The 16,378-nt window shown below is 43.1% G+C and overlaps 1 protein-coding gene across 2 annotated transcripts in view; it reads right to left on the bottom strand.

Annotated features, from left to right (window-relative positions):
- Positions 1 to 16,378, bottom strand: part of KMT2D (lysine methyltransferase 2D) — a 124,615-nt gene that overhangs the window by 44,837 nt on the left and 63,400 nt on the right. For both annotated transcript variants that reach the window (XM_075199632.1, XM_075199633.1), the window contains 7 exons: positions 16,024 to 16,087; positions 14,670 to 14,896; positions 14,116 to 14,189; positions 13,604 to 13,654; positions 1,989 to 3,758; positions 1,673 to 1,846; positions 747 to 883 (listed from right to left, as the gene is read on the bottom strand). In XM_075199632.1, coding sequence (XP_075055733.1) covers positions 747 to 883; positions 1,673 to 1,846; positions 1,989 to 3,758; positions 13,604 to 13,654; positions 14,116 to 14,189; positions 14,670 to 14,896; positions 16,024 to 16,087 — 2,497 coding nt within the window. The remainder of the gene's footprint in view (positions 1 to 746; positions 884 to 1,672; positions 1,847 to 1,988; positions 3,759 to 13,603; positions 13,655 to 14,115; positions 14,190 to 14,669; positions 14,897 to 16,023; positions 16,088 to 16,378) is intronic.

The following is a 16,378-nucleotide window of genomic DNA, read 5'->3' as shown; positions in this document are numbered from 1 at the left end:
AATTGATGCTTAACAAAGATAGCATTATCCATTTTGTGGCTATCAAACATTTGGCAGCTGAATATGCAGTGCAACTGCAATTGTTTAGTCCTAATAAAGAAGTTCAATAAGTTAGAAGAGTTTTCTACAATGTGCGATTTATGAACTTCATGATCTGGCTACTGTGCATATTTTTGATCAAAGCCACCAAGTATGAATTAGGATTTCAAGATTGCTGCCGATTTTCAGGCCCCAAGCATGTATACAGATGTCCAAGACTCAGCTGAAATAGAGGACCTAGGTAGAAAAGATCCAGCAGCAAGACATGCCAGGAAAAGTGAACCAAGAGACTAAGATGGTCTGTGACCAAAGATAATCCTTAATTTCACACAAAACTGATCAGAACGTTAGGCATTCATTCCTCATATTATTAAGACTTAAGTTTTATTTATGTAAACTCCTCTTACAAATATTGTAGTTGTACAGTTTATTTAAAAAAAACAAAACCACCCAACATTAAGTGCCATGCCCAGAATAAACTAATCCACACAGTGCATTTCTGCACAGTAATTCTGAAAAGCTGTTTAGTTAGAGAAGCACATCTATCCTAACATGACAACCTGTCACACCAGTTATCCATGTATATTATTCAGCTCAGTAACACATTTTTTTTCATATAAATAGTGGTTTTACTTGCTCCAAGTACCTGTGTGTGTGGATATCGATGATACACTTAACATAATTACACTGAGTAACTCCAAAAATACCTGGCAGAAATGTCGACAGCAGCAGGAGACGGTGTAGGCAAAGTTGTATTCAAACATTCCTTCTGTGCAAATGATGCTGAAGCCATCACTTTTGCAGCCCCTGAAGAAGCTGGAATTACTCCAAGGCCAGTTTTTTCCTGCAATGGACACAAATAAGACTGAAATATTTTTTTAATAACCAAGAAACTTGCCATTTTTATCAAGCACTCCCAATATTTTGTGCTATATTACTTTGTTTAACTTAAATCAGGAATTGTTTGATGGTCTTTTTCATCTGTTTTCTGTCTGTTGTACATGTAGAAAACAAATGGAAAATATGGCAATAAAGAGTATTTAATTTCATTTAGTATGTAGCCAGTGATATTTACATATTCATAAAACATGTCAAGCAATTACACATAGCACTTAAGTGTAGCATGTTAGTAGAAACTAGAGATGAGCGGGCTCGGATTCCGCTAATCCGAGCCCACCCGAACAGTGCGGATCCGAACGGGATCCGCGCACTGTTCGGATATTTCCGGTGGGCAAAAAATTGAAAACGAGGCTCTGTCGTCCAAGTATTGCGTCGAATCTCGCGAGGGGTGGGAGGGAGGGCCCAGAACAATTCCATCTTGTACCTCTTTTTTTGGCATTATGTGCTCAAGCTACCTCGGTGCAACCTTTTGGCCTAAAAACAATATTGTGAGGTGTTCAGAATAGACTGGAAATTAGTGGAAATGATTGTTATTGAATGTTATTGAGGTTAATAATAGCGTAGGAGTGGAAAAAAAACAAAAACCACAAAACTGGTTTTTAGCACCTTTTTATGCTTTTTTAAAAATAAATCAGAACCAAAACCTTTCGTCGGATGTTTTGGCAAAACAAATCAGAACCCAAAACCCTAAAAGTGGCCGGTGCACACCCTTAGTAGAAACTGCACACTGTACCTGTGTCGCCGAGAACATTAGAACACGACCTGCTTGGTCATAGCTTTGTCCACCGGGCTCTCCACCCCATCCTGCCTGCGATGTGCTCAAAGCAGCTGCAGCAGCCTCTTTTTCCTGCCTTAATGTATTTCTCTGGATCTGCTGTCTGATGAGGAGCTCTCGCAGTCTTTGACGCTTTGTGAAATAAAGACATTTCAAATGTTCATCTCACGCATTCTACATATTTTTTCGAAAAACAAATTAAGAACATGCAGCCCCCCCCCCCCCCCCCAAAAAAAAACAAAAACTAAAACAAAAATAGTGCACACACACACACCTGTCTTTGTTTCTCCTGTTCAGACTGGCTTAGGTTGCTCAGAGCAGCTTCAGGCATTCCTTGTAGTTCTGGTACATCCCTACTAGTGTTGACAAGAGTATTTGGATTGGCAGCAATATCTTCCCTTTGTTTTTCTGCTGGAGAGTTGAGGCCAGTACGCTGACCAGTAGCTGGGGACTGATAGGGTGCTTCCTGGGGTAACACTGAAGCAGGTCGGAGTGGGGAATGAACATACATATCTGAAGTGCTACTGTTTCCAGATGAGTGAGGACTACCTACAGGATGGAAGGAGGAAGCTGTACTGCTACTGGGAGAGGAATAACTTTGCGGTTTGCTTGGGGTGAAATGGCTATTCATTGGATGGGAGGAAGATGCATGGGACTGGTGAGAGGGAGAACTTTTGACACCATCTCCTGGTGAATGAGGAAAAGTAAAACATAACTGATTCTGAGAACTTTGATACACACTTGTCCCAGGAGACCGTGCAAACAATGCCTGCTGCTGGCTCACCTGTACTTTTGGGTGGACATCTAAAGATGGCTGGTAGCTTGCAATGGCATGAGTGCTGTGAGAAATCTGTGCAGAAGGTTTGAAACCAGTTTCAATCATCTGGGGGCGGGGAGGTTTGTGAGGGGCAAATGGATCTCTTGATTGTGGCCGAGAAGGCGGACGGGAATACGGGTCTGGAGACTGAAATCGTGGAGTGACTGGGGATGGACAAAATGCTTCAGTTGACAATGGTCTAGGTGTTAGAGGAGATTGGGAGCTTCCTTGTGACTGCGGGCTTGTGGGAACACGAGTGAAAGGATCCGAGGACAGAGCTCGAGATGCTATGGTACCTTCTACTGGCTGAGGTCGAGGAGTTAAGGGCGGCTGGGAGAAAGGGTCTGTGTATAGTGCTGTAGAAGATTGCCTGTACATATCTGAGTGATGCTGAGGTGATGTTACTTGCGGTTGCATGTGAGCATCCCTATGTGATGGAGCAGGGCTATGAGGCTCCAACTGAGACATCCGAGGAGTTAGAGGTGCTTTGAATACATCACACTTCATCTCAGCTGTCCCATCAGACCCAACACTATGTGAAAAGCAAGGAGATCCAAGTCCAAAATCTTCCTTTTTAATTTGAAGGATAACTCCATCAGTCTGTCTCTTGGGATCACCATAACGTGTAGGAGACATCATGGGTTCAAGTTTACTAGAGTTCTCAGACGACTGAGATAGTCTTGAGTTTGGACTTCCAACCATAGAAAGATTATCAAGGGAACCAGTAGAGTAACGTGGCTTGACAAAGGGTTCTGGTTGATGAGGAGTGGCTGTATGGCAAGGCTGATAATCCATGCTTTGAGCTGAGTTCTGTGCATTCAGTGCATGTTGGTGCTCTCCCCCAGAAAGGGGGGTCTGAAAACCAGCACTAGAAGCAGGAGACTGCGCCAAGGAAGACTGATAACGAGGGTCCAATGAATATGCAGGTGAACTGGGAAAGTGCTCTTGAGATGGAGACTGAGGCGGCAATTTGAAAAAAAGGTCATTAGAAGACTCTGCTCCTGGAGTGCCCGCTGAAGAGGGTTTCAGAAACAAGTCTGAGGAGGTAGACATTGCAGAGCCACCTGACATGAAGAGATCCTGTCCTGCTGACGCTCCAGCTCGATAATCAGGGTTTACGCCAGGCTGAGACCCTGATTGATTGGGAATCTGAAGCTGAAGAACTGGACGTTCTGCTTTTCGTACTCCTTCTACTTTGGATTGCTTGTTGATCTGATTCTCTGCCTGCTGTACAAGGAGAAAACATATGGAAAATAACTCAATGAAAGAGAAAAATGTATTATGTAGTCAGCGATATTTATAAATTAATAAAAAATGTCCATAAATTACACAATTCATTTAAAACCATCAAATAGCTGGTTTATCCATCACCTATTAAATTTGATATTTAGTTTCAAATGTAAAAAAATTAAAAAGAATAACTTGCATTGCTATAACAAGAGAGTAAAGAGCTACCTTTACTTGACATCAAACATTGTTGGTGAAGACCACAACCAACTGACAGTGCCAGGCAGTCTAACTGTTGTAAAATTACTAAAAACATACAACACTGCTCCTCAGACACTGACTGCATAAAATGTATGAATATAAATGATGAGAGCAAGAACAAAAGAGCTTCAACTCTAGTCCAGCTCTCATCTGACAGGATGAAATGACCAGTCATTCACTGACCAATCACCATGCCCTTTCTCCAGTCAGAGACTGAAAAACAGCGTTGATTGCCAGTTGGTGGGTTTATTGTAAGCTAATTACCAAATTAGTATGATTTTATTGTAGGTTAGTACCTTTGAACAATAAAAGGAAATATTAGTAAATAACCCTTAGTGAATTTGGGTAAAAACCCACAACAAAGAAGGAGGATTTTTATACTTACGATAAATCCTTTTCTCCGAGTCCATCTGAGGTACACTGTTACCATGGGCTGCATGAAGGGAGCTAGGAGTTGGCACTCAAACAGTTAATTATTTGTTTAACCTACAGATGGACTCCTCACCTCTGCAATCCCCTGCATCCTTAGTGTATTTATAAAGTTCCATGGAAGGTAAGACAACCGAGAAAAGAGCAGAAGGTAGAGAACGCAGTGTTGCCCAGATGGAATCAAGAGAAAAAGGATTTATCGTAAGTATAAAAACACTTCTCTTTCATCTTATCTGGGGGACACTGCTACTATGGGGATGTTCTAAAGCAGCCGCCTAGGGGAGGGACTGCTCCGATAGCTCGGCTCGCAAAACACTGCGGCCAAAACTGGTGTCTGAGGATGGAAAAATGTTAAAGTTAGTAAAGGTAAGGTCAGAGGATCAGGTGGCCGCTCCACAAAGCTAATCTGCTGAAAATCCATTTCATGCAGCCCAAGAAGCACCCACTGACCGGGTGGAATGGGCAGAAGTATGGCTAGGCACAGGCCGATCTGTCGGGACATAGGGCTGCCTAATGGTGAATGTGATTCACCTGGCGATGATCTGATTAGTAGCCGACCATCCCCTCTTATAAGCCTGCAATAGCACAAAGAGGGGATCTGTTTTGCAAATGTTCGAAGTTCATTTGACATATATATATGAAGGGCAGGTGAAACCTGAAATCACCTTAGGTTGAAAAGAAGGAATTATCGGCAGAACAGCCCTATCATAGGCAAGAAAGGGCTCAAAGTTCTGACACTCTACATGCAGATGCTATGGTCAAGAGAAAAACCACCTTCCACATGAAGAACCTGAACTCAACCACACAATGGTTCAAAGGGTGCACTCTGAAGTATGGTTAGCACCAAGTTGCAATCCCAGGGAGGTGTGGGCAGAACGTAAGGAGGCTGGATATGCAAGATCCCCCCAAGAAAGGTCTTCACTTCCGGTAACTCAGAGTCTAAGACCGGCGGACAAACCATCTTGGAGAAATGCCAAGAGAATAGAGAGTCGAAAAGCCCCTATGTGGTAAGAGTGACGCTCGCACATCTGATGTAGATACGCCACCACTCTGTGATAAATGCGGGCAGAAGCCAGCTTTCTAGCTCGCAACATAGTGTCCACTACTCCGATGGATAAATCTTTTGCCCACCAAAGACTGGCTTCAATAACTTTTCCACCCAAGCCAGAATCTGAGCGCCAATTGCATGCCTCCCTCACGATTTACATATGTCACAGCATTGTCGGACTGAAGTTTTACTGGTGTACCCTGCAGAACTTGCTGTGCCCCCTGCAGAGCTAGCAACATGACCTTCAATTCCAAGACATTTATCGAAAGCAAGGTTTCCCGAGGCAACCAGGTCCCTTGAAGGTGCAAGTGTAACACCAAGGCACCCCAACCTAAGAGGCCTGTGTCCATTGTGAAAATGGTCCAAGACCATGTTGCAAAGAAACTGCCTATGGACAGAAGATCTTTCATCAGTGACCAGCGAAGGGACAGACAGGATTCCTGAGATAATTGGATCAACTGGGAACCCAAGTGAATGGTGGAGCCCATCCATTTCTTCAACAGGTCCCAATGAAGGTGCGTGAATGGAATCTCCCAAAGGGAAGTGTCTTGAACCTGGAGACCACCTGGTCCAGAAGCTTCATGCATACTAGCATGGGAGGCTGAGGAAGGAATAGAACCGTTTGCACAAACCTCTGAAGAGAACATACTTTGGTGTCCGGAAGAATAATCTATTGCAACCTGGTATCCAAGATTAGACCCAGGAAGATCATCCACTGACAAGGAGCGAGTTTGGATTTTGGAAAATTTGTTATCCACCCATGTTGTTCCAGAACTCTAATGGTATAAGAGATGTTCTCTCAGTAGTTTGTCCAAATCTGCGTTGATCAGCAGATCGTCCAGATAAGAAACTATGCTGTCCTCTTGGGAGGGCAGCAGTGCGGCCATTGTGGCAACGATCTTGGTGAACACCTTAGAGCAGTGGAGAGCCTAAAGGGAAGAGCCCGGGACTGATAATGGGAGTCCTCCAGCGTGAACCTGAATAGGGATTGATGGTCTTCCCGATGGGTACGTGTAGATAGGCATCCCAAACTTCGATGGATGCCAGTAACTCCAGTTGTTCCAACACGCTGATCACTGATCTGATGGATTCCATGCGGAATTTGTCCAGCCGAAGAGAAGATTTAGAGCCTTGAAGATCGGAATTGGACGGAAGGACCCATCTGGTTTGGGGACTAGGAAGAGATTGGAATAGAACCCTGTGACTGGATCACTTATGGTATAAATTTATTTAAAAGGAAATCGCGCAGAGCGCTTATTTATATAATTGCAAATGTACTTATTTTTGATATTGTGGGTATGTTGGTAAAAGATATCTTAATTTCTGAGATATGGGGAAGAAATCCGTTTGTTTTAGCTTTGCTAGAGGAAATGCATGATTTCTGAGGTATATATCTGATACAATAAGTCTTGCTGGAGGAAGTCTTGTGTATCGTGATGTGGGGAAATCACTTGTTTGGGGTTTTGTACCTTTCTTAGGGAATAAGTATTCTGCGACTGTCTGAAGAAAGGACCCATGTTAATTAGACCTTTTGATGTGCGATGGTCTAGCACCTGAATAAAAGGAAGGTTTAATTAGACTGCTGTTAGATTTCCTGTGTCCAAAATAAGATACAGGAAATCACTGCAAGTTTTAGGATATCACAGAGAAGTGTAAATATTGTTAGCATTGCAGTGCATGTAAATACATGTTTGGGTAAACAAATTGCATCCGGATTCTAAAAATAGCTCAGACCACAAGGGGACCGACTTACCCTGTTAGGCTGTGTTCAAATCTGTATAAAAAGCACTGTCTTGAATTGAAAATCGTTCTCGTTTCATCTGACCTGCCTGCTCACTGGTACTTTTAACCAGGGTGAGCAAATAAACATCACTTGCTTCAAAGACCTGCTTGGAAACTTCTCTGACCTACAGATTAGATCCAAAATCTAATCGGTTCCTGGCTGTTTCTGAGGTTTGAACCCAGCATCCAGCACCACCCCAGCAGCTCTGGCCAGTGTAATAGGCCAGGGGGAATCCACGGGGTGCCGGGGACATTCGGGATATAGAGTAGGGACCAGGCGAACAGGCACTTTAACTTCTGTTTACCAAGTCCTAGCTCCTCCCCCCTATACCCCACTTCCTGCTAGCCTCAGTTTATGTTTAGCCAAGCCCACAGAAAGCGGAGATGGAGAGAAAACAAGAAAAGAGAATAAAACTTAACATTCTCTTAACAACAAGACAACATGTCAAACAGTAGGAGAAACCAGAGCATCAAGGGTGGGCGCTTGGTGTCCCCCGATGGACTAAGAGAAACTGATTTTACGCAAGTATAAAAATCCAATTTTCTGTCTTTCTTTGGGGAACACCGGGGACATTGGGGACATCCTAAAGCTGCCTCACAGGAGGGAACGCTCAGAAGAAACGGCACGAAGCACCTTTCTTCCAAAACTTGCATCCCTGGATGCAAACACATTAAACTTGTAAAACTTAGTGAATGTATGTACAGACGACCATGTGGCTGCTTTACACAGCTGTTCACTGGAGGAACCATGGCGAGCTGCCCAGGAAGCACTTACAGACCTTGTAGAGTGCGCCCGGAGATTATCTGGGACAGGCTCTCCAGACCCACTATAAGCTTGACAGATAACAGAAGTAATCCGCCTAGCAATAGTCATTTCAGAAGCTGGCCAGCCTATTTTGTTAGCATAATAGAGAATCAAAAGATCCTCAGTCTTACGCACCTTCTGAGACCTTTCTACATAAATGCGCAATGCTCGGACAACATCTAGATAACGAATAGAATTATTGTTATCTGAAGACGTAGAAACCGTCAGGGCAGGAATGACATTTAGATGAAATCTAGACACAACCTTAGGAAGGAAAGAGGGCTTAGTTCAAAGAACTGCCCTGTCTTCATGAAAAACAAGAAGAGGACACTTGCAAGATAAAGCCGCTAGCTCTGAAACTCTGCGTGCCGTAGAAATGGGCAAAAAGGAAAACCGTTTTCCAGGTTAGAAATTAGAATTCCACTGTATTCAAAGGTTGAAAAGGCGGATGCTGTAAAAGCATTCAACATCAAATTCAAAACGCATGGAGGTACCGGAGGAACATATGGAGGTTGAACATGGAGTACGCCCTGAATGAAAGTTTGCACATCAGGTATGGCAGCAAGTTGTCTTTGAAAGAAGACCGAAAGAGCCGACACCTGACCCTTAAGAGAACTAAGACGCAAACGTGCATCCAACCCGTCCTGCAAGAACCTAAGTAACCTGGCCAGGCGAAAAGAAAAAGTAGGATATTCCTTTTCACACCAGCCAATATATGTCTTTCAGACTCGATGATAGATTTTTGTAGAAGCTGGTTTCCGAGCACAAAGTATGGTTTGCACCACACATTCAGAAAAACCCTTAGCTCTTAGGATCATGGCTTCAACAGCCACGCCGTTAAAGCCAGACGTTGTAAACCTAGATGACTAAAGGGACCTTGAGTTAATAGGTCTGGGAGTAGCGGCCAACCGCCACAACTGAGCTCCTGCCATGGAGAGCACGTCAATGTACCAGGCCCTTTCACGGCCAATCCGGTGCTACTAGTAGAACTGGAGCACCCTCTCTCTTTACCTTTCTTAACACCCTTGGGAGCATGGCTACCGGTGGAAAAAGGCACACTAAGCGACACCTCCAAGGGACAGACGTGGCGTCTACCACGACAGCCATAGGATCTCTTGCGCGGGAGCAGAAGAGGGGGATGAACCTTGTGGTTCAACAGGGATGCCATCATGTAGACATCCGGCTGACCCCAACCTTCCACCAACTGACGAAACACATCCGGATGGAGGGACCATTCGCCCGGATGCAAAGTCTGCCTGCTTAGGAAATCTACTTGCCAATTTTCTATTCCAGAAATAAAGATGGCAATGAGCGCCGGAATGTGAACCTCGGTCAACAGAAATATCTTGTGTCTTCCCCACATGGCCAAGGGACTCTTGGTGCCGCACTGATGATTGAGGTATGCCACTGCTGTGGCATTGTGTGACTGAATCTTCACTGGCCTTCATGCAGCAAGTGTTGCGTTCTCATAAGAGCATGAAACACTGCTCGCAATTCTAAGACATTGATTGGAAGCTTGGATTTCTTGTGTCCGAAGACCCTGAAACCGAGCGTGAAGACAGATGGCCCCCCAATCTCGAAGGTTGGCATCCGTTGTGATCAAAGTACAATTCCAAATTGAGAATTTGCGTCCCCTGGCGAGATTCTGTTTCTGTAACCACCAAAAAAGCTACAGACGAGTCAGCTGAGAAAGGCGAAATACCTAACCCGCCAGATTCAGATGGGATTTGTTTAATTTGCGACAGAAGTTCCAACTGGAACTGCAGTGCATTAAACTGAGCAAACTGGATTGCCTCGAAAGTCGATACCATCTTGCCCAGAACTCTCATGGCAAAATGAATCGAAGGCCTCCTTGCCACCAAAGATTTCACCATCTTCTGCAAGGCTAGAATCTTGTCCTGGGGTAAGAACACCCGTCGTTGTCAGGTGTAGAATAAAAGACCCAAAAAGATCATCCGCTGGGATGGGATCAACTTGAACTTCTTGCAGTTAGTAATCCAGACGCTAGAGTCTCATGGTTGGATTCTCACTTGGATATGCGACTGAAGCAACTCTGGAGAATCTGCCTTTAAATGAATATCGTTCAGGTAAGGGATAATTGTAATCCCCTTGGACCTTAGCAGAGCAGCCATGATTTTGATGAAGATACGTGGGGCTGTGGCCAGACCAAAGGGAAGAGCCTGAAATTGGAAGTGCTCTGATCAAACCTCAAAAGGGACCGATGACCCTTCCAGATAGGCATCCTTGATGTCTATAGCCACTATAAATTTTCCTTGTTACATGCCGTGAATGAACGAGCGCAAAGACTCCATCTTGAACCTGGGCACTCTGACCTGGGTGTTCAAAGATTTCAGATACAGAATTGGTCTGAATGAGCAGTCTGGTTTTGGCACAAGAAAAAGTTTGGAATAAAAACCCAAACCTCTGAGAATGTGGCACCGGAATAATCACTCTGAAAGAAAGGAGTGATTGAATTGCTTCTCGTAAAGCCAGTTGTTTTCGTGGACAAGTGGGAAGACCTGTGGAAAATAACAGTCTAGGAGGAAGACTGACCAGATCGATCTTGTATCCTCGATCCACCACACACCAAGCCCAGTCATCGGTGGTAGACTGAAACCACCGATCCCTGAACAAGAGAAGACTGGCTCCCACCACTGGCAACAGCGGAGGAGCAAAATGCCCATCATGCAGATTGCTTATCTGCAGGTTTCGCTGCTGGACGTCGAGCAGACCAGGCCTGGCGCCCACGCTGCAAACCACTCCTGGGAGCGGATGACTGGCCTCTAGAAGATTGCCGTGAAGAATAACGGGCTGGGAAAACAGCGTGCAGTTACCGACAGCTACCTACGTGGCTCCAAGAGCCGCCGGCTGTCAGGACCTGGAGACACAAGTCTCCGATTAATAAAAAACAGAATTGGGCTGCTACTCAGCCCAAACGCAGCCCGTTCGCCGGGCACTTAAACCAAACTGAGGCTAGCAGAAAGTGGGGTATAGAGGGGGAGGAGCTAGGGCTTAGTAATCAGAAGTTAAAGTGCCTTTTCCCCCGGTCCCTACTCTATACCCCTAATGTCCCCGGTGTCCCCCAAAGGAAGACAGAGAAATAAAGTATTGGCTACATGTACTTATCTACATGAAGTTACATATATACATATATTTAGAGATACAGATAAGTACAGCCATAGAGTATACTTCAGTGAGCAACCCTATGGTACAGTATGATAGGTGGATTTTTAAAATAAAAAAAATTTACACCACCATAATTTATCTTATATATACACACATATATGGCTGATAAAACACAAGATAAATAAAATGGTACTTAGCACTCCTTGGTGGCCAAGGACCCTCTGAGTATGAGGAAGATGAGAAGCATGTGGAATTTATAGCTTGTCAGGTCTCTGCTATCCGTGCAGCTGCTGTTTTTCCCACTCCTAGGAGATTCCACTGACAGCCATATCTGTAGGGGTGGCCTTTCTGTAAGCCATCCCACATCAGCTTCAGTCCAGAGAAATGGCAAATGGCTTGCTCGTCTGCATTAGCAAGCCACCTGTCATGTCCTCACTGCGCAGGCGGATCAGTGGACCGTCACCCTTGGTACCCCCTGGATTTTACCAAGAAAGTAAAATGCAAGCAGGAAGAAACAGTCACACAATCAATATAAATGTCAGAATAGAGCAGTAAAGGAGGATACCGATTTGTCCCTGGGTAGTAGCACAAACAGCATCTCGCAACCCTTGAGCTTCACAAGTAGTAAATACACGCAGCCAGGTGGCATTAAAAAGCAGCCGGGTGGGGGCAGTGTAATACTTTGCAGTAATAGTGAAAAATGTTGGAGGTTATTGTCCACACCTGTCAGGACTGTTCAGAATGGTGGTCAGTGGTGTAACACACAGTGCTGGCTGTAGTGCTCACATAGTGCCTGCTCCAAGAGGAGAAACAATGGTTTATTTGATTATAACAGGACACTGTTTAGCTCCAAAAGCCGAGTGGCAAGTAAAAACAGCCAGGTGTAGCACCCGGAAATAGGTCCAGGGGAGAATACAAACACACACATACATTTAGAGTCCTAGCGTATACTCTGCGTAGGTAACCTTAGCATACAGTATGTGTGTGACCTGTATAGAGAGTTTATAAACCCCTGTAATCTAGCAGCACAAACATCTCTAAAATATTATATACATGGCCAAGGACACTCTGCACAGCATGAGGAAAAGAAGCATGGAAGATGTATAGCTTATCCCAGCAGCTGATAACAGGCAGCTGCAATTTCCCCGTACTTTTCAGGGACACACTTTCTGTAGGGGTGACCTCTCTTTATGCTGCTCATTGTTCACCCAATATCCGTTATGACGTGCTTGTCTTATTATCAAGCAGCCAAACAGTACCACTTCTCTTACTGTCTCTGGCAGATGTGCTGGCTTTTATATAAGCCCGCAGCACCCTTTAACCCATCCATGACAGTGGGCGGTCCAAGTCTCCCTCTCTCTCATTACCAGGGAGCTTGGAACCATCCTAAAAATGGTGGCCTGTATCAGGGTCACAGTGCTCTCCGCTAACAAGCAGCGCCTCTCAACCTTCTGTCACTTCCTATAGTGATCTGTAGTAGCAGAGACATCCATGCTCTGGCAATGCAGCAGCCGGAGTCCTGTGAGGAAATGGGTTTCCAACACAGCCTCAGTAAGAAGCAGCTGCTGCAGCTGCACCTAATCTCAAGTAAAAAAAGAAATAAAAAAAAAAAGAATTTCTCTAATTCTGCAAGAAAATGCTGAAGCAGCACAGAGTAAGCCTAACTCCTTGGGCACTCAGATTACACTGTGGATGCAGGGGATTCAGAGAGGAGGATTCTGTCTGTAGGTTAAACAAATAATTAACTGTTTGAGTGCCAACTCCTAGCTCCCCTTATACAACCCATGGTAGCAGTGTCAACCCAGATAGGATGAAATAGAAATATGGGGTAGATGAGGTTTCATAAATATACTGTAAATATTTAACTAAGATGCAAAACAAAATATATATTATAAAACAAACAAATAATGAATCCCAAATAAAATGCACCATATTAATTACTGTCCAAATGTAATATTTGAACTACAATAAATACTGCAGTAAAAACTTTATCTTTCCGTGTGGGAAAAACAGAGAGTACCCGTCAACTGCACAATGAACACAAATATAAAACACATAACTAAACTTGTGTTTACATTTTTGTTACACTGCTTGCAGGACATTGACTCTGAAAGATTACATGAGATCAGGAACTTCCATCTACATCAGCAGCTAATTTAAAAAAATGCACATGGCATTTATGATACAGGAGGGGCAGATTTTTTGCAGTGGTATGTTGGTTATTATTTGTACATTACAATTAGCTCTTTACATAGCTGTACTAAAAATGTTAGAAAACTGCATGAAAGATATACTTTAAAGAAGTTTTCACTATGAATGAGAGAACCTCTAGATAATAAAACAAATTCCCAGTGGTCTGTTTATATTATCTAGAAGAATCTCTGATGCACATACCTTCTGTACCTTGTTTATACGATGTGCTGCACGATTATCTTTGGCCTTTTGCTACAGAAAACAAAAAAAATATACAAGTTGGTCAAATAAAAGTTCACATATTAAAACTGACTTTTAAAAAGTATATGTCATATTTACACAGCGGAGGCAGCCATTGTGGAGGCTCAAACAATATTCACGAGAATGACAATAATGCAGCCTATTAATTCTGCAGTAACTATTAATATCACTGAGGCACATAAGTTTCCTGAAAATGAATAGGCAGAGTACTAGTTCAACCCAGTAAGCAGCTACATCTAGTATGTATAGAACTTCACTCTTTAACAAAAGGTTTACAGTTTCAGGGAAACAGAGGCAACTGTTGCAGTCTCAGTCTGATTTACCCAAGGTCAGTTAGGTATTAGAGAACGTGGAATGTCAAAGTAAGCAGAAATAGGGATGCTTTTGTTTTCTTAATAAAACAAACTTGATCATAGATATTTATTAAATATTGGAGATCACCTAACACTCACCAAGTAAGGAGCTTTGTCTGGGGCGGGTACTTTCCTCCACAATTTCATAATCTGCTTGCACCGACTGGACCAATCTAACATGGCAGGAAAGATTAGAGAATAACAGTCTCAACACTCAGCACCAAACAATTTCTTTACTGTTTATTAATGAAACAGTACTAATATATGATTAACCATAAAGAACTTAATTTAAGTAGCGCTCTTAGGGGGGAATTCAATTCCCCCCAAAGTACCGCCGCACTAAAACTATTACCGTTATTAAGGTAGTTTTAGCCCGGCTTTCAACTCACAGCTCAGGGAGCTGCGAGCAAAAAGCTAGCGTTAGAACTACCGTAATAACGGTAATTACGCGCATTACCATAATAACAGTAATAATGCGCAGGCCGCGTTACTGTTAAAAGTAACGCGGCCAATTGAATTCCCCCCTTAGAAGAAAATAAAACAAGCCACATTGTAGCAAAATAAGAGGCGATTTGCTATAAGGCTGTAAACTTGGATGGAGAACACATTTTCAGTTGCCCTTCAGTATATAACAGCCATCTACAATTTCTCACCTGGGTAGTCCTTCTTTAAGTTAGGGAAGTTTTTATTTGCATAGAGGACTGGTGAAATTGTAGAGAGCTCTCCCAACTCTTCATCTTTTTCCCAGCGTTGCAAGCTGCGCTGGTTGTAGGACAGGCCATCATTTTCTCCCTCTGTGGTTGGGGTAGTAGGGGTAGACGCTGTAGTCCATGAGCCATCGGTGTCACACTGTTCAGGACTGAACAAGCCACTCCTGTCCCTATACAAAGAGAATATAGATTTATAGTAAAATGATGAACTATGATCTTAATATACTTAAATTCTACATTAAAATTTTATTAACGGTTTCACAAACAAACCTCTACTTAATCTCATAAGCTGAAATGGAACCAGTTTCAAAGACAAAGGCTATAACAAGCTTACAATGCAATATAGCTAACTGTATTGCAGACTAATAAATCCAGTGAGTTAAATTTTACCTAGAGAAAAAAAAAATCCTGTGGCCAAAAGCACATACTAGACCAATCATGTAGCGGGTGTCAGAACTGGACTAACTTAAATCCATCCTAAATGCTGCTACAAGACTGTCCTCTCTCACCGCTCAACATCTGCTGCACCACATTGCAAATCCCCACACTGGCTCCCTATTTCCTCCAGAATCAAATTCAAAATTACTCAACCTTACCTACAAAGCCCTCAAAAATAACACCCCCTTCATACATCTCAAATCTCAAAGTAATTTCCCTTCCGCCCTCTTAGATCTACCTTTGACCTGCACCTTGTCTAGTCTTTGGTAACCACCTCTCACTCGCGAATTCTACAAGACAAGACTACTACAAGACTTCTCCTGTGCTGCTCCTAACTTATTGAATTCCTTACCATGCCCAATCGGGCTTTCCCACAGCCTTCAAATCTTTAGACATTCTCTAAAAACCCATCACTTTTTTTGAAGCTTACCTTATCCCTGATGATACTATTCACACTAATACACCCTCACAGCTGTCCTAATCTCCACTCTAAGCCACAATCACTCCTTTTGTTTCAGCTGTGCCCTCTTCCACTTAGAATGTAAGCTCTCTAATGAGCAGGGTCCTGCATACCGTTTGTTTTCATGTCTGCATTTATTTTGTCTGCCTTGTATGTCCTTGTACAGCAGTGAAAACAGGACATACATAAAAACACTGTGGCGCCTTACAAATCTACAATAGTAACGCAATTTAATTTTATTGTAACGTTAATACAGTTTACGCCAGGAACATTTTTGTAGTAAAATTTCTGGGGAAATAATGTTTAAAATTGCCTTAGGAGAAACATCTATATAATGCAAGATTGATAATTTTTAAAAATATAAAAACAGTGGTGTCAACAAGTGACAAATGAACATACCTGGTGTCTAAAAAGCCAGACTGAGAAAAGGGCTCCAACTGAAGGTTAGAAGCAAGGGACACACCTGAAAATACAACAGACTTTCAATAACGAATGCAAAATATGTGAGTAGAGCTTATCCATTGACAAGGTAGTGTGCAAGTATTGCACATTCCTCGAATCCAACAACGTATACCCCAGACAGCTCCCTAGACTAGGAAATGTTGCACATTGTGCAGCTCATAGAGAAATTAGTCACACTAGTGGTAAGTACTGTTTTGCTCTCTGGAATAATATCTATTTTTCTAATCCCAGGTAACCTGAATAACATACTTGAATTTAAATTAGAGAGTTGCCACCAACCAGCCAATAGTCA

Source organism: Mixophyes fleayi, chromosome 2 (genome assembly GCF_038048845.1).
Source record: "Mixophyes fleayi isolate aMixFle1 chromosome 2, aMixFle1.hap1, whole genome shotgun sequence".
NCBI lineage: Eukaryota > Metazoa > Chordata > Amphibia > Anura > Limnodynastidae > Mixophyes > Mixophyes fleayi.
Note: the sequence above shows the minus strand (reverse complement) of the source record. Positions and strands in the feature narration are given on the sequence as shown.